The sequence below is a fragment of the Juglans microcarpa x Juglans regia genome, chromosome 1S (assembly GCF_004785595.1).
Source record: "Juglans microcarpa x Juglans regia isolate MS1-56 chromosome 1S, Jm3101_v1.0, whole genome shotgun sequence".
NCBI classification, from domain to species: Eukaryota; Viridiplantae; Streptophyta; class Magnoliopsida; order Fagales; family Juglandaceae; genus Juglans; species Juglans microcarpa x Juglans regia.
This window is the reverse complement of record NC_054595.1, coordinates 1,900,325-1,913,244: the sequence shown is the minus strand read 5'-3', so window position 1 is coordinate 1,913,244 and position 12,920 is coordinate 1,900,325. Positions and strand designations below refer to the sequence as shown.

Sequence of the window (12,920 nt, the reverse complement as noted above, 5' to 3'; positions counted from 1 at the left end):
CCATTTGTGTTAGACCCTACAAGTACCCTATTTATCAAAAAGAAGAAATAGAGAAGGTGGTAGCTAAATTATTGAAGAATGGAAGTATAAGAAGTGGTCAAAGTCCTTACTCGTCTCCAGTACTACTGGTTAGAAAAGCTTATGGGAGTTAGAGAATGTGTGTGGATTATCGTGCACTCAACAAAAAAACCATAAAAGATAAGTATCCTATTCCCAATATTGATGAATTATTTGATGAGCTAGAAGGGGCTGAGGTGTTTTCTAAGTTGGATTTAAGGTCAGGATATCATCATATACGCATGAATCCTGATGACATCCCTAAAACTGCCTTTAGTACACATGAGGGTCATTATGAATTCCTAATAATACCCTTTGGGCTTACTAATGCACCATCTACATTTCAAGGGGTGATGAATGAAGTATTCAGGCCTTACTTGAGGAAGTTTGTGCTTGTGTTCTTCGATGATATCTTAATTTATAGCAAGTTATGCAGGAGCATGCACAACACCTTACTCGGGTTTTAGAGTTATTACAAGCTGACCAATTTTATGCAAAACTGTCAAAGTGTGTTTTTTGCAGTACGAAGGTGGAGTACTTGGGACATATTATCTCAAGAGAGGGAGTTAAAGCAGATCCTCAAAAGCTGCTGCAATGCAAGATTGGCCAACTCATAAAAACCTTAAGGCACTGAGAGGTTTTTTAGGACTCACAAGATATTACAGGAAATTTGTCAAGGGATATGGAGCAATAGCAACCCCACTAATAGCTCTTCTAAGGAAAAACTCTTTTTCTTGGAATGATAAAGCACAATAAGCATTTGAGAACCTCAAGGAGGCAATGGTAAAGCCACCTGTGCTCAGCTTACCTAATTTCACTAAAACTTTTGTTGTTGAATGTGATGCATCAGGGGAAGCATTGGGAGTTGTTTTAATGCAAGAGGGGCAACCAATAGCTTATTTCAGCTAGGCTCTAAAGGGTAGAAATCTGAACCTTTCTACCTATGAAAATGAATTATTGGCATTAGTGATGGCAATACGGAAATGGAGGCACTACCTATTGGGACAGTCTTTCAAAGTACGCACTGACCAACAAGCACTCAAATACCTTTTAGAACAAAGAGTAGAGACCCATTCACAGCAGAAATGGGTCTCTAAATTGCTTGGATATAACTTCACAGTGGAATATAGGAGTGGGAAGTGTAATGCAGCAGCTAATGCCCTATCCCGAGTGCAATACTCAGAACCTCATAACTCAAACAGTGACCAAACACTAACCTCAAACACTAGCCAAACAGAACCAACCCATCCCAAACACAACCCAATAAACCCAGAGTCCATACAAACCCACCAGAAGAACCCAATTCTCCAAAACCAAGCAATTAGCATATTGCAAGCCCAATGGATAGAGGAGTTGAAGAAGGCTTACCAACAGGACCCCATGTTGCAGCAGCTAATAGGCCACTACCATCATGGAGACCTGGACCTTTCCCGTTACCAACTCCGAAATGAGCTACTCTTTTACAAAGGTAGACTACATCTCAGGTCCTTGGTTCCATTCCAGCAGCAAATCCTGCACCAATTCCACAGCAGTCCATTAAGGGGCCACACAAGAGTATTGAAAACTCATGCCAGAATCAAAAAGGAGTTTTACTGGCCTGGGTTAAGAAATGATGTCAGATCACATATCAGGGAGTGTGATGTGTGCCAGAGAAGTAAAGTTGAAACCCTCCACCCTTTAGGGTTCCTTCAGCCTCTACTCATACCTAGCAAAAATTGGGAAGACATCAGTATGAATTTTATTGAAGGACTACCCCCCTTAGGAGGAAAGACTGTGATCCTGGTAATGGTGGACAGGTTAAGTAAGTATTCTCATTTTATGCCTCTTAATCATCCATACACAGCAATAACAGTGGCTAGGGTTTTCTTGGATAATATCTTTAAGTTACATGGGCTACCACAGACAATTGTTAGTGATCGGGATCCTATGTTCACTAGCAATTTCTGGAATGAGTTATTCAGATTATGTGGAACATATTTATTACTCAGCACAGCTTATCATCTACAAACCGATGGCCAAACAGAGGCCATGAACAAGGTGCTCGAATGTTACCTACGATATTTCTCCAGTGACAGACCACAAGATTGGGTAAAGTGGTTACCTCTAGCTGAGTATTCCTATAATATCTCAGTACATACATCTACAAAGATCACATATTTTGAAGCTGTCTATGGCCAGCAACCTCCACGGTTGTTACCATATGAGCTAGGAACTACAAAAGTCCAAGTTGTTGATGAAGAGCTCCGAAATCATGAGTTTATTGCTAAACTCATCAAAGAGAACCTGCAAGATGCCCAGTCAAAGATGAAATATTTTGCTGACAAAACAAGGAGGAATCAAGAGTTTGAGATCAGCGATTTGGTTTACCTCAGGTTAAGGCCATATCGGTAAATAACAGTAATGATGCGTAGGAACTTGGAGATCGCACCGAGATATTATGGCCCTTTGAAGGTGATTCAGAAAGTGGGTCAAGTTGCATATGAGCTAGATCTACCCCCTGAAGCTAAAATCTACCCAGTATTCCATATTTCGTGCCTTAAGAGGAAGTTAGGAGAGGGAATACAAGCCTGCACAAACTTGCCGAACATTACTCCCGAAGGCTCCATGGAACCAGAACCTGAGAGGTTCTTGCAAAGAAGGCTTAAAAGAAAGGGGAACATTGCTAGGGTAGAGGTCTTCGTACAGTGGTCTGGCGCCGACAAGGAAAGTGCGACTTGGGAAGATCTAGAAACCCTAAGGAGGCGATTTCGTAACCTTGAGGACAAGGTTTCCTAAGAAGAGGGGTCTGTTATGAGATTAGGGTTGTTGCTCCTAAGAACCCGAAACATGTCTTTAGTTGTGAAGCTATGTCGTTTTGTTTAAATTCAGATTTGATTGAGTCAAGTGTAGTGGGCCGTTGTGGGCTCGTAATGGGTAGTTATTCAGTGATTACCTGTAGTTGTTGTGGGTCAGTTATTTCTTTCTAAAGTAATGGGTTTTGCCCACGTCATGTATCTGGTCATTGTCCATGGCCTATTTATGTTATTTGAATTCAATGAAAGAAGCATCATCAATTATCTAAATTTTACAGAACAAAGGAGGCTTGGTAGTCTCGAATTTACCAAACAATTATCTATATTTCTATTACACATTATTTTGGGTCATAACACGGAGAATAATATTAATTCCATATTATTATTCAAATCCAAATTCAAGTCTAAACAGATACTAAATTATTTATAAGAGGAAGTACTTGGATCTTTATTAATTCCATACACTTCCAAATGCAGGCAAGTGGTTGATCAAACATGTCTTGACCATTCCCACCTAACAATATGAAACGAGCAATTTAGATTTGTCAAATCGAAATGACAAATCTTGGACAAAGAACAACATATATTCGAAAAACAAAAACTCGAGGAGGACATGATCATATCCTACTACAAGACTTTCTGTCGGCGTTTATTTATGCATATATAGCATTTCCATGACTCTTTCTAACTTTAGAGAATAATACTTCTTCCCCAGTCCAAAGACATCTTCGAGATTTTTACTTTCCCTGCACGTACAAATTAAGCAACATATTAACAAGCTAGCCAACTGCTAGGCTCTTATATTCAAATTGGAAACGAGTACGATGCTTGCAGCCGACCGTTTGAAAAATGAATTTTATAAAAATAAATTTACAAATTTATCAATTATTTTTTATAAAATTTCTTTGTCATTAAAATATTTATCTTGGTAAAAACCTAGAAGTATGTATAATTGCTTACTTAATGATACCCTTAAATATGCATTATATGCCTTATATAATTTAATATTAATGAAACTCCATGATAATATATCATGGAAAAGTTCGAATATATGCCTTGTTTTTATCACACCGCAATGGCAGATAATTTTATATTGTCACATATCTCATGGCATCCAATTTTAAGCATCTAATAAGGTGCCATTTGGAAAGTGAGTTGAGATGAATGTTGAACTTAGTTGAATAAAATATTGTTAGAATATTATTTTTTAATATTATTATTATTTTGGTATTTAAAAAAGTTGAATTATTTATTATATTTTACGTGAGAATTTGAAAAAATTGTAATGATGAGATGAGATGAAACAATTTTACAATCCAAACAAGGCCTAAATCACCTAATATACTTAGCTTGATATCTTTTGATTGGCAAAAGAAAAAGAAAAAAGTTCCATTTAATACATTTGATAAAATTAAAATTCTCTTGCATATTAATTCATACCATCCTCGATACTAATTATTTACAAGTAAAATAACTTAAAAAGAGAAACCTGACTCTAGATATGCCAAATTGCATATATATATGATATACCTTAGTAGTACTAGAACCAGAGCCTTGTAAGGGTTGCAGCTTGGTGGTTGTCTCCTTGGAGGGGATGGAGACGCCGGGCCAAGAGCGGCACATGCAATGCTGACCCTCGCCAATGCTGGCGTAGAGGCTCGTCAAGTGGTTTCCACATCCCCTCCAGGAGATCTTTCCGCACTGCTTGCAATCAACTGTTTGACACATACTTTTTGGGATCTCTCTAATCTCCGAGCTTCTCAATTTGTTTGGGTTGCTGCCTCTTTCACTTCGCTTATACAATTTGAGTGATTATATAAGAGTATATGACCTCTCAATGTTACCGCCATTACCTTGTCTCAATGCATGCAGCCACTAGCTATAGCCTGCTACTTTTGAGAGCAATATGAGCTTAATTACCCTTGAAGGCATCGCTAGCTGTTCTTATACAAAAATGCTCGACATAAATACCTATGCATGTAGACACCCAAAACCCAAGAGAACTCAAATAAAAACAAAAGAAAAATCTAATTGTAAGCGATTTTGCACACTAATACGCACACCCATTCAATATGATTGGTCAGAAAGAAAATTTTATTGAAAACAGCACTAATTTAAATTTAGAATATGAAGGCAACAACATTAGTACGCAGATTAGTACGCAAACTTGTTTGTATATAGCAAAACTTAAAAACAAAAGGGGAGGAAATACACAATTAACAAAGTAGATCTCTTCAAATTACTACCACTACTCAATTTGCAATTTAAACCCTCCTAAATTATTAATTTTGATAATCACCCTTCACGTGTGAATTGCATATATAGTACTGCGTATAGATTTTTTTTTTTTTTTTAAAGAAGAGTCAAGGCCACATGTTCAGTATTGCGTATAGATGATCAGCATGTTTTACGTTATAATTTGCCATAAAAGAGAATTAATTATTAGATCTATGATTGATGGATATTATATATATCTTGAATGGTTGATACAACGTACGTGATGCATGTGCATGATGTATTCACAAGTTGGAATGGGACGAGAATATTCGAAATAAGAAATCTTCCAACATTAATTGTTGTGGGAGACGGTTCCAATAACAAGACTAGGATGAATATCTAACATGTCTATTTCTAGATGTTCTCGTTGATTTTTTTTTTTTTTTTTCCAAACATTTCCACATTTCAACTTCAGGCAATTGTTCTAAACGAAAAAATAGACATAAAATATTTGAAAAAATATTCGTACTTGTTATTGTTAGAAACTATAAGCAAAAAAGTCGAGCAAAAACAAAATCAATCACACAAACACAAAAGATTAATTTACATGTTTCTCAACATGTCTATATTCACAAAGTTGTGGAGGATTAATTTATTTTAGATGATAGTCGAATACACAATGCAGCAGTACGTCAACCTTATGGGAATAATGTGTACACACACACACACATATATATATATATATACTAGTTAATGGTGCAACGTGCAAGGCACATTTGCCCAGTTGTGTGAAGAAATCCTGAAAATAAAATCTATAAATAGTAAATAAAATATGTTGAAAATAGAATAACGTAGAGTACCATAAAAATTTAGTATAAAAATTTGAAATTGGTTGATTTCAGTAGCATTTAGAAATATATGCTTTCTTTCTTAGCCAAAATCTTTAATTGAAAAACAATTATTAGCATTCAAAAGAACGAAATTGTGATATTCAAATGCAACAAACTAATTATGTTTACTTGTGGAATGTAGAGGAGGGAATAATAATTTTATCTTCTAAAATAAGAACTAAATTCTATCGTTTAAAATCCTAGAATGCTATCTATTCTAACAAATCCAAAAAAAATATGTCAAAATTAGTAGTCATTACATTTAATAGCCAAAGATTCATAAAATGTATCACATTTTGTCTAGCATCATTCTCAAAACAATCCAATATTAGAAACATTTGAACTATCACCCAGCAAATTCCTAAAACCATCTTGCTAAGTAACTATATATTTATATACGTATAACTGACTTGTAAAAGTCTTGTATGATGATCGATAATATATAATTTAGAATTTATTTATGGTTATAAATATTGATAATGACTTAATATATATTGAAAACATGAAGATATTTTATTTTATTTATTTATGATTTTTATAATATAAACTATAATCTAACGTATTAGGAAATATTTTATCTTCATAAAAATTTTATAATCAAATAGTATCAAATAAAATGAAAAAAAAAGTATAAATCATTTGTGATATAATTTGTAAATGGACTATTTTTTGAAATAATATATTTTTCATTTCTAAAGTCTGAGACCTAAAAATCGAAGCTAAATCCGTGTAATAGCCTAGTCCAAAAAAGAAACCCAAGCCTCAACTACCTAAATGGCAGCGTTTTGGCCGTAGGGAATGAAAACCCTATATTTTTCTTTATTCTCTTCTCATATGTTCCGTTCTATGGAAAGAAATAAAATTTATTTTTTGAAGATTTTATTTTCTTATTACAAAATACGATGCCATTTAAAGAAGTAAAAAATCCTAAAGTTTTTTTCTCCTCTATTTCTTTCCTTCTCGGCGCCGACACCCCATTATTCTCTCAAAGCTCTCTCTCTCCAAACATCCATATTCGAGAGTCTTCGTCCCCTTCTCTCTCTTTTTCATTCTCTCTATCTCCTACCCTCATCATCACACTATAGATAACCATCTGCTTATTCTCTTAGCCACATCAACACCAACAACATATTGCCGTTTTGCCTCGCCTCACTTCCTCATCTCTCTCTCTCTCTCACTCACAAAAGCGCTCTCTCTCTCTCTCTCAAAAGCTCTCTATTCCATCTCCATGTTATTTTTCTAGAACAAAGACGAGGAAGACGACATCCATTGGGTGTTGGTGTATATGGGGAATTTTTTTTTAATCTTTACAAACTCAACAGATCTAGACGTTTTACTTTAGATCTGAAAAGTTTTACTCTATTTTTTAAAATAGATATACACTTTTTTTTTTCTTTTGCAAACCAAGGTTTTATTTTGTAGAAATTCGTTTCGGATTTAACCGTGAAGAACACGGCTATGCTTCATGTTTTACTTTAAATCTGAGAAATTTTACTCTATTGTTTACATCTTGTTTTTACATTTTATTTCATTTAGTCTAAATGAGTATGATTGATTTAGTGAATTTATACAAACTTGTAGGGATTTTCTTTGTATTTGCGTTAGTTTCCTCCCTCTTTCTCTCTCTCTCTCTGTGCTTCTTTGTTAGAAATTTCCTTTATGAATGGTTACAAATCTGAGAAGATTTGTTTCGGTTTTGTCATATGGGTATGAATTTGTTTATGAATCCTTACAAATTTGAACATCTTTTGACATTTTTTGTACAAATTTGACTGTAAATTTGTAGAAATTTGAATTATTTTTTTTGGATCTGCGTTGCTTTTATCTCTATGGATAAGTTTTTTTTCTTAAAGTTGAAGAAATTCAAACACAATGTATCAGTGTAAATTCAGGGTTCATGGAACTGAGGGGCAAAAACATAAAACCACGAACAAAATAAAAACAAACCGAGGGAGAAAAAGGGTAAACAAGCAAAATATAGGGATAAAACTGTAAATGCACTAACAGAATATAAAAAAGCAGAGATAAAAAGGAAAAATAACTAAAAAAGAAGGACAAACTTGGAAGAAAATATAGGGGTAAAAACGTAAACGTAAGAGATGGGAGAAGTGGATCAATCATTACACGGCAGGAACCGTTGCTCAAAGAAGGGCACATTTGAAAAGTAAAATACAAGAGTGAGGGATAAAACCGTAATAACAGCCAACCACACAGAGGCATAAATGAAACAAAAGTATGAAACAAAAAGTACTACTTATTCATATTCATTCGCTATAGTGGCTTTTAAGATATAAAATGAGCCTCATTAAAAATCTAAAAAAAAATCATAATGAATTCTTATCGAATCAGGTCATCAGTTCATCAAATCAAACCGCCACAAAATAGAATTGTTTCCACACAAACAAGCCCAACAGTTATATGGTTAATTTGCATGTCAACTACGGGAAAATTTGGACTTATTTTAGAAGACTTGGATGAAAATCATATTTCTTATAACATGTGTTGTTCGGTAGTTACCCTGCTGATCATTTTTAATTCGCAAGTAACGGGGTATCCCTGCTATAGCATAACATAAAAGATTAATAAAGTCAATGTTCTTTAAAAATAATAAAAAAATGCCAATATCCTTTGCAAAATGCTTGGGTTACAATATTTGGGTACCACGTAGACATACAAACTAATGTGGCGGTGACAATGACACGTAGGTGAGTTGTGAATATAAAAAATGAAAATTGTATATCGACTAACATAATAGTGACATGTACCAGTGCCACGTCAGTTTGTATACCTTCATAGCACTGATGTACTGTAGACTTGGCAAAATCCATTTGCTTTAGCACCACTGTTAATTGCACTCGAGAATGACAAAGCATTGATATCAAGCTAGAGAAAGTTTTATCATTTGTGTATCACCTAAAGCCTAAAAATGAGTGGAATGGACAGAGATTTCATAAGACCGTGAAACTAATATTAATGTCTGCAACTAATGTCTAAGCAGTAGGGCCCTGGTAAGGGAAAGCTCTAACATACTTGTGTAGTATTCACCAGGCAATATAAAGGTAAGAACCCAAAAGAAGCTAATTTCGTATCACCGAGCTCCATTACCCAACAAGCTGTTTGCTGAAGGCGAGCTTTCTCGACTTAACCATGGATCATATACAGAAACAGGGGAGCTATCCTTCACCTCCTCCATTGAAGCTGCACAATCTTCCACTTTTTCTGGAACAACCGATCTCTGGCTCCCTAACCCTGCCTTCCCAACTGTCATACCACCACCACCCAGTGACTTCTTGCTTCCATTATGTGGTGAAGAACAAGAGGATACCGCCGAAGACGCGATGCATGCATTTTCTTCCAATGTTGACCACCCACTGCGCCTGATGTGTTCCAGCTCTTCTGCCACTTCCATCATAGAAGGCCTCGTGTCACTATGAAAAGCAAGGCACCTGAATGCAAGCTCAGCAACCTTGTGAACAGAATAAAGTGTCCAAGCATCCCTATTTGGCTCAAGGAAAGGGTCTATTATTTCATCCACACAACCCCTCCCAATTCTATCAATAGCAAGTGCTGCTAAATTCACCTCACTCGGAGGTCGAGCAAAATCAACCACTTTCAATGCAGTTATTATCTCTATTAAAACTACTCCAAAACTGTAAACGTCACTTTTATCAGTGAGATGGAAGTTCTGATGGTATTGAGGATCAACGTAGCCTGGAGTCCCTTGTGGTGCTGTAGAGATGTGTGATATTTCTGTCATGCCCAGTCTAGAAAGTCCAAAATCAGCTACCTTCGATTTGAAGCTGTGATCCAATAATATATTGCTAGATTTGATGTCTCTGTGATAAATAGGTGGATTCATGGCAGAGTGGAGATATGTTATGGCGTGAGCAGTTTCAGCAGCAATTGTGAGCCTTACAGTCCATGGGAGTACTTTACCCCTTTCTCTTTGTAAATGTTCAGATAGAGTTCCATTAGGCATAAATTCATAGACAAGGATCTGTTCGCCGTCCTCTATGCAGCAACCTAAGAGGCGAACTAAATTCGGGTGGCTTACAGAGGAAAGGAGTTTGATCTCATTCAGGACTTGGTCAATACTGTTGGTGTCTCTATATTTGATCTTTTTTATGGCGACCCACTCGTCATTTTGAAGTTTTCCTGCGTAAACTGTACCAAAGGCCCCAGTTCCGAGCCTTTGTCCATCAGAGAAGTTATTAGTGGCTCTTTCTACTTCTCTGTAAGGATATAGAGGTACACTGGAGTTGCCAGCAGCTTCACATAGGAGGCGTCTTGCACTCATTTCGTTTTTCAAACAAGTGGAGCGGCGCCGAACAAAGTAACATGTAATACACAGTGCAGCCATTATAGAAGCTCCAGCAACAATCCCTAAACAGAGAAGAATATGGACTATTTTATTGTCTAGAAAATCTCTAGTCCTAACTAAACTTCACTCCGTGGAGTATGTGAAAAACCTATAAAGTATTGCTATATGTATGCATATCTGTATACAGCATATATGGCAGCTGAAAAGATAGAAACAACAGTAACCACCATCACTATGATCCCATGAGACTGTAGGGTCATTTTCCATTCTGTTCCAAGGAGGGGAAGCAGAGATTTTGGGAAAAAGGAAAATTAAGCACATTAATCTACCAAAATATAACATTTTCTAGTACGAAACAATAGATTTACCTCCGAGGAGAAGACGGACTCTAGACATGCCCCCGCAATGGCCAGACAGGTACCTCGTAAGATTGCAATTAGAAACTGCAATAAGTTTCAGCTATGTTATATCAAAAGTTTATGCATTGAGAATGTAAATATATATATATAGAATTGTGCTACGCAGAAACTCCATACTTCTACAAATCACCTAAAAATATGTGATTTTATTTTTTTACCCTCATGCTTCTTAACATGTGATGTATAAGAGTGTGAGAGTAAAAAATAAAATCACATATTTTTAAGTGATGTACAGGATTGTGAGGCTTATATCTAGAATTTTTTGTATATATATGGCTTGCAATCCAGAAATCCACATCCTTACTTGCCTAGCTAATTTATATATGAAAAATCTGAAAAGTAACTTACAAACTTACAACAGTGAAATTATTTCAAGGAGAGAAAAATATAATCCTTTCTTTTTTTGGGAAAATTGCATAAAAATCAAACAAACTGTTGTTGGGATCTTGCTAATCTAAGTCTTCCTCTCCTTCTGATTTCTTTAATCCAAAGTCCAAACCCAACCAACCTTTGAACATGTGCTTCCCCTAAAATCATACTCCATAAACAACTAGAAGGAATTGCAACTGGCTTTGACTTTTTAATTGTATCATCATCATCGTCATCTTCTCTACCAATCCATAATCTAATCAGAAAATAACTCAAAAGAAATCCATTCATCAGGGCCAATTTATCTTCATGGGACCTACATTTATCATATGTCATAATGTCACACACAAAATCAAAGGAAATATTATCAGGACCAATTTGCCCCCTCCACCACCCACGAATTCATCTTGCTAAAGGTCGCTCAATGGTTAAAATGGCCATGGGATTTTTCTTGGAAATCCGGTCCACTACCCGCGGTCAGCATTTTCGGCCGTCCCACCTTGGACTTGACAGCAGAAAATGATGGCGCGTCGGTTTCTGATTGGATATCCTCATCCAACTTGAAAGTTCGAAACTAAAAAAATATATAATTTAATGGATAAAAGAAATAAAACTCGGCGAGTTGACTCACCTTTCTTGCAACCGTCGCCGTCGTCGTATCCATCGCCTTTAAATCCGTCCTTACACCCGCACCGGAAACCTGTCTTGCCGTCGGGAGTCGGAACCGGCGTATAATATGAATTCTTAGAGCAATTACGGTTCCTTTCGACACCGAGCCACCACCCCAGCTCAACCCTCTGAAGCTGGAGCGAATCCCGGTCAAGCGCGGCGGAGGAGAACAAGAAGGTGCAGTTTGTCCGACTCACATTCTCGTAGCTTAGCATATCGGTGTTCCGTCTACTTTCTTCAGCGAAGCAGCTTATATTGGCATCGCAGCCCTGTAAATTGAATTGGGCCAGGACTAAGCTGGTGGGTAATGTGCAGGCATTCGGCTTGGAGGTACAGTTCTGGAGGAGGAGGCTGTTCCTTGATGTCAGTGCGTAGTTGCTGCCGAAGAGCGGCCTGATCAAGTCTATCGTACGGTTACATTGCGCCGGAAGATCGACGAGGATGCTGCTAGATGTTATGTTATGGACTCGGAATCCGCCAACCAGGATATCGGAGTCATTGGAGCAGGATAATTTGATCGCGCAAGAGCTCGAGAAGCCGAATGGATACGGTACGCGTTTATTTGGTCCGCACGAGGTTTTGCAGGGGTTTGGACTTTCGGCTCCAGTAGGATACACAATGGACATTACGATGATAAGGGAGACATACACAATCTGTTGTTGGCGGGAAATCATTATTCACTCTGGATGGAAATTGAGCCAAAACAGAGTAATCATAACCGTTTTGCTGCAAAAGGTAAAGAACAAAAGTCATCAAACAGTAAGACCAACATGAAAAATTTGTTAGCTTTGAGAGAGAGGGAGAGAGCTCGGAATTCTGCAATTAATGGAGGAATTAAAAGCGGACCCTGTGGATGGCGTTGGGAGGCCATCCGTCCCAATAAATGCTCATAGAAAGAGAGGAGACTATTATAGTCAACAGCGTGTACATATATCTATGCTTTTGAATCGATTTTCATGGAAAATACAATTGAATGTCGCATCCAACGAACTTACCTCTGAAACTCCTTTCAATGCTTGCTCGTGATCAACTACAGATCGCTTCCATACTAAGATTTTTTACTTCGCAAAGAAAGAAAAAGTAAAATTGAAAGACTGGCGCTGTTTCTGCGAAGAATCTGTGAGATTCTTAGGGACCAAAAAAAGGACATCAACGAAGACAGGGGAGCAAAACCGTGTGAATTTTC

General features: G+C 36.8%; 1 protein-coding gene across 2 annotated transcripts; it reads right to left on the bottom strand.

Annotated features, from left to right (window-relative positions):
* Positions 1–8,700: 8,700 nt before the first annotated feature.
* On the bottom strand, positions 8,701–12,920 carry LOC121246932 (wall-associated receptor kinase-like 14). Of its 2 annotated transcripts, XM_041145257.1 has the most exons (4): positions 12,730–12,920; positions 11,697–12,460; positions 10,646–10,720; positions 8,701–10,339 (listed from the first exon to the last, which is right to left on the bottom strand). In XM_041145257.1, the coding sequence occupies exons 2-4, from the start codon at positions 12,406–12,408 to the stop codon at positions 9,045–9,047; spliced, it is 2,082 nt and encodes a 693-aa protein (XP_041001191.1). In that variant the 5' UTR covers positions 12,409–12,460; positions 12,730–12,920; the 3' UTR covers positions 8,701–9,044. The 2 variants fall into 2 exon arrangements, with proteins under 2 accessions (XP_041001191.1, XP_041001192.1); XM_041145258.1 differs by lacking the exon at positions 12,730–12,920 and having other exon boundaries at positions 11,697–12,636.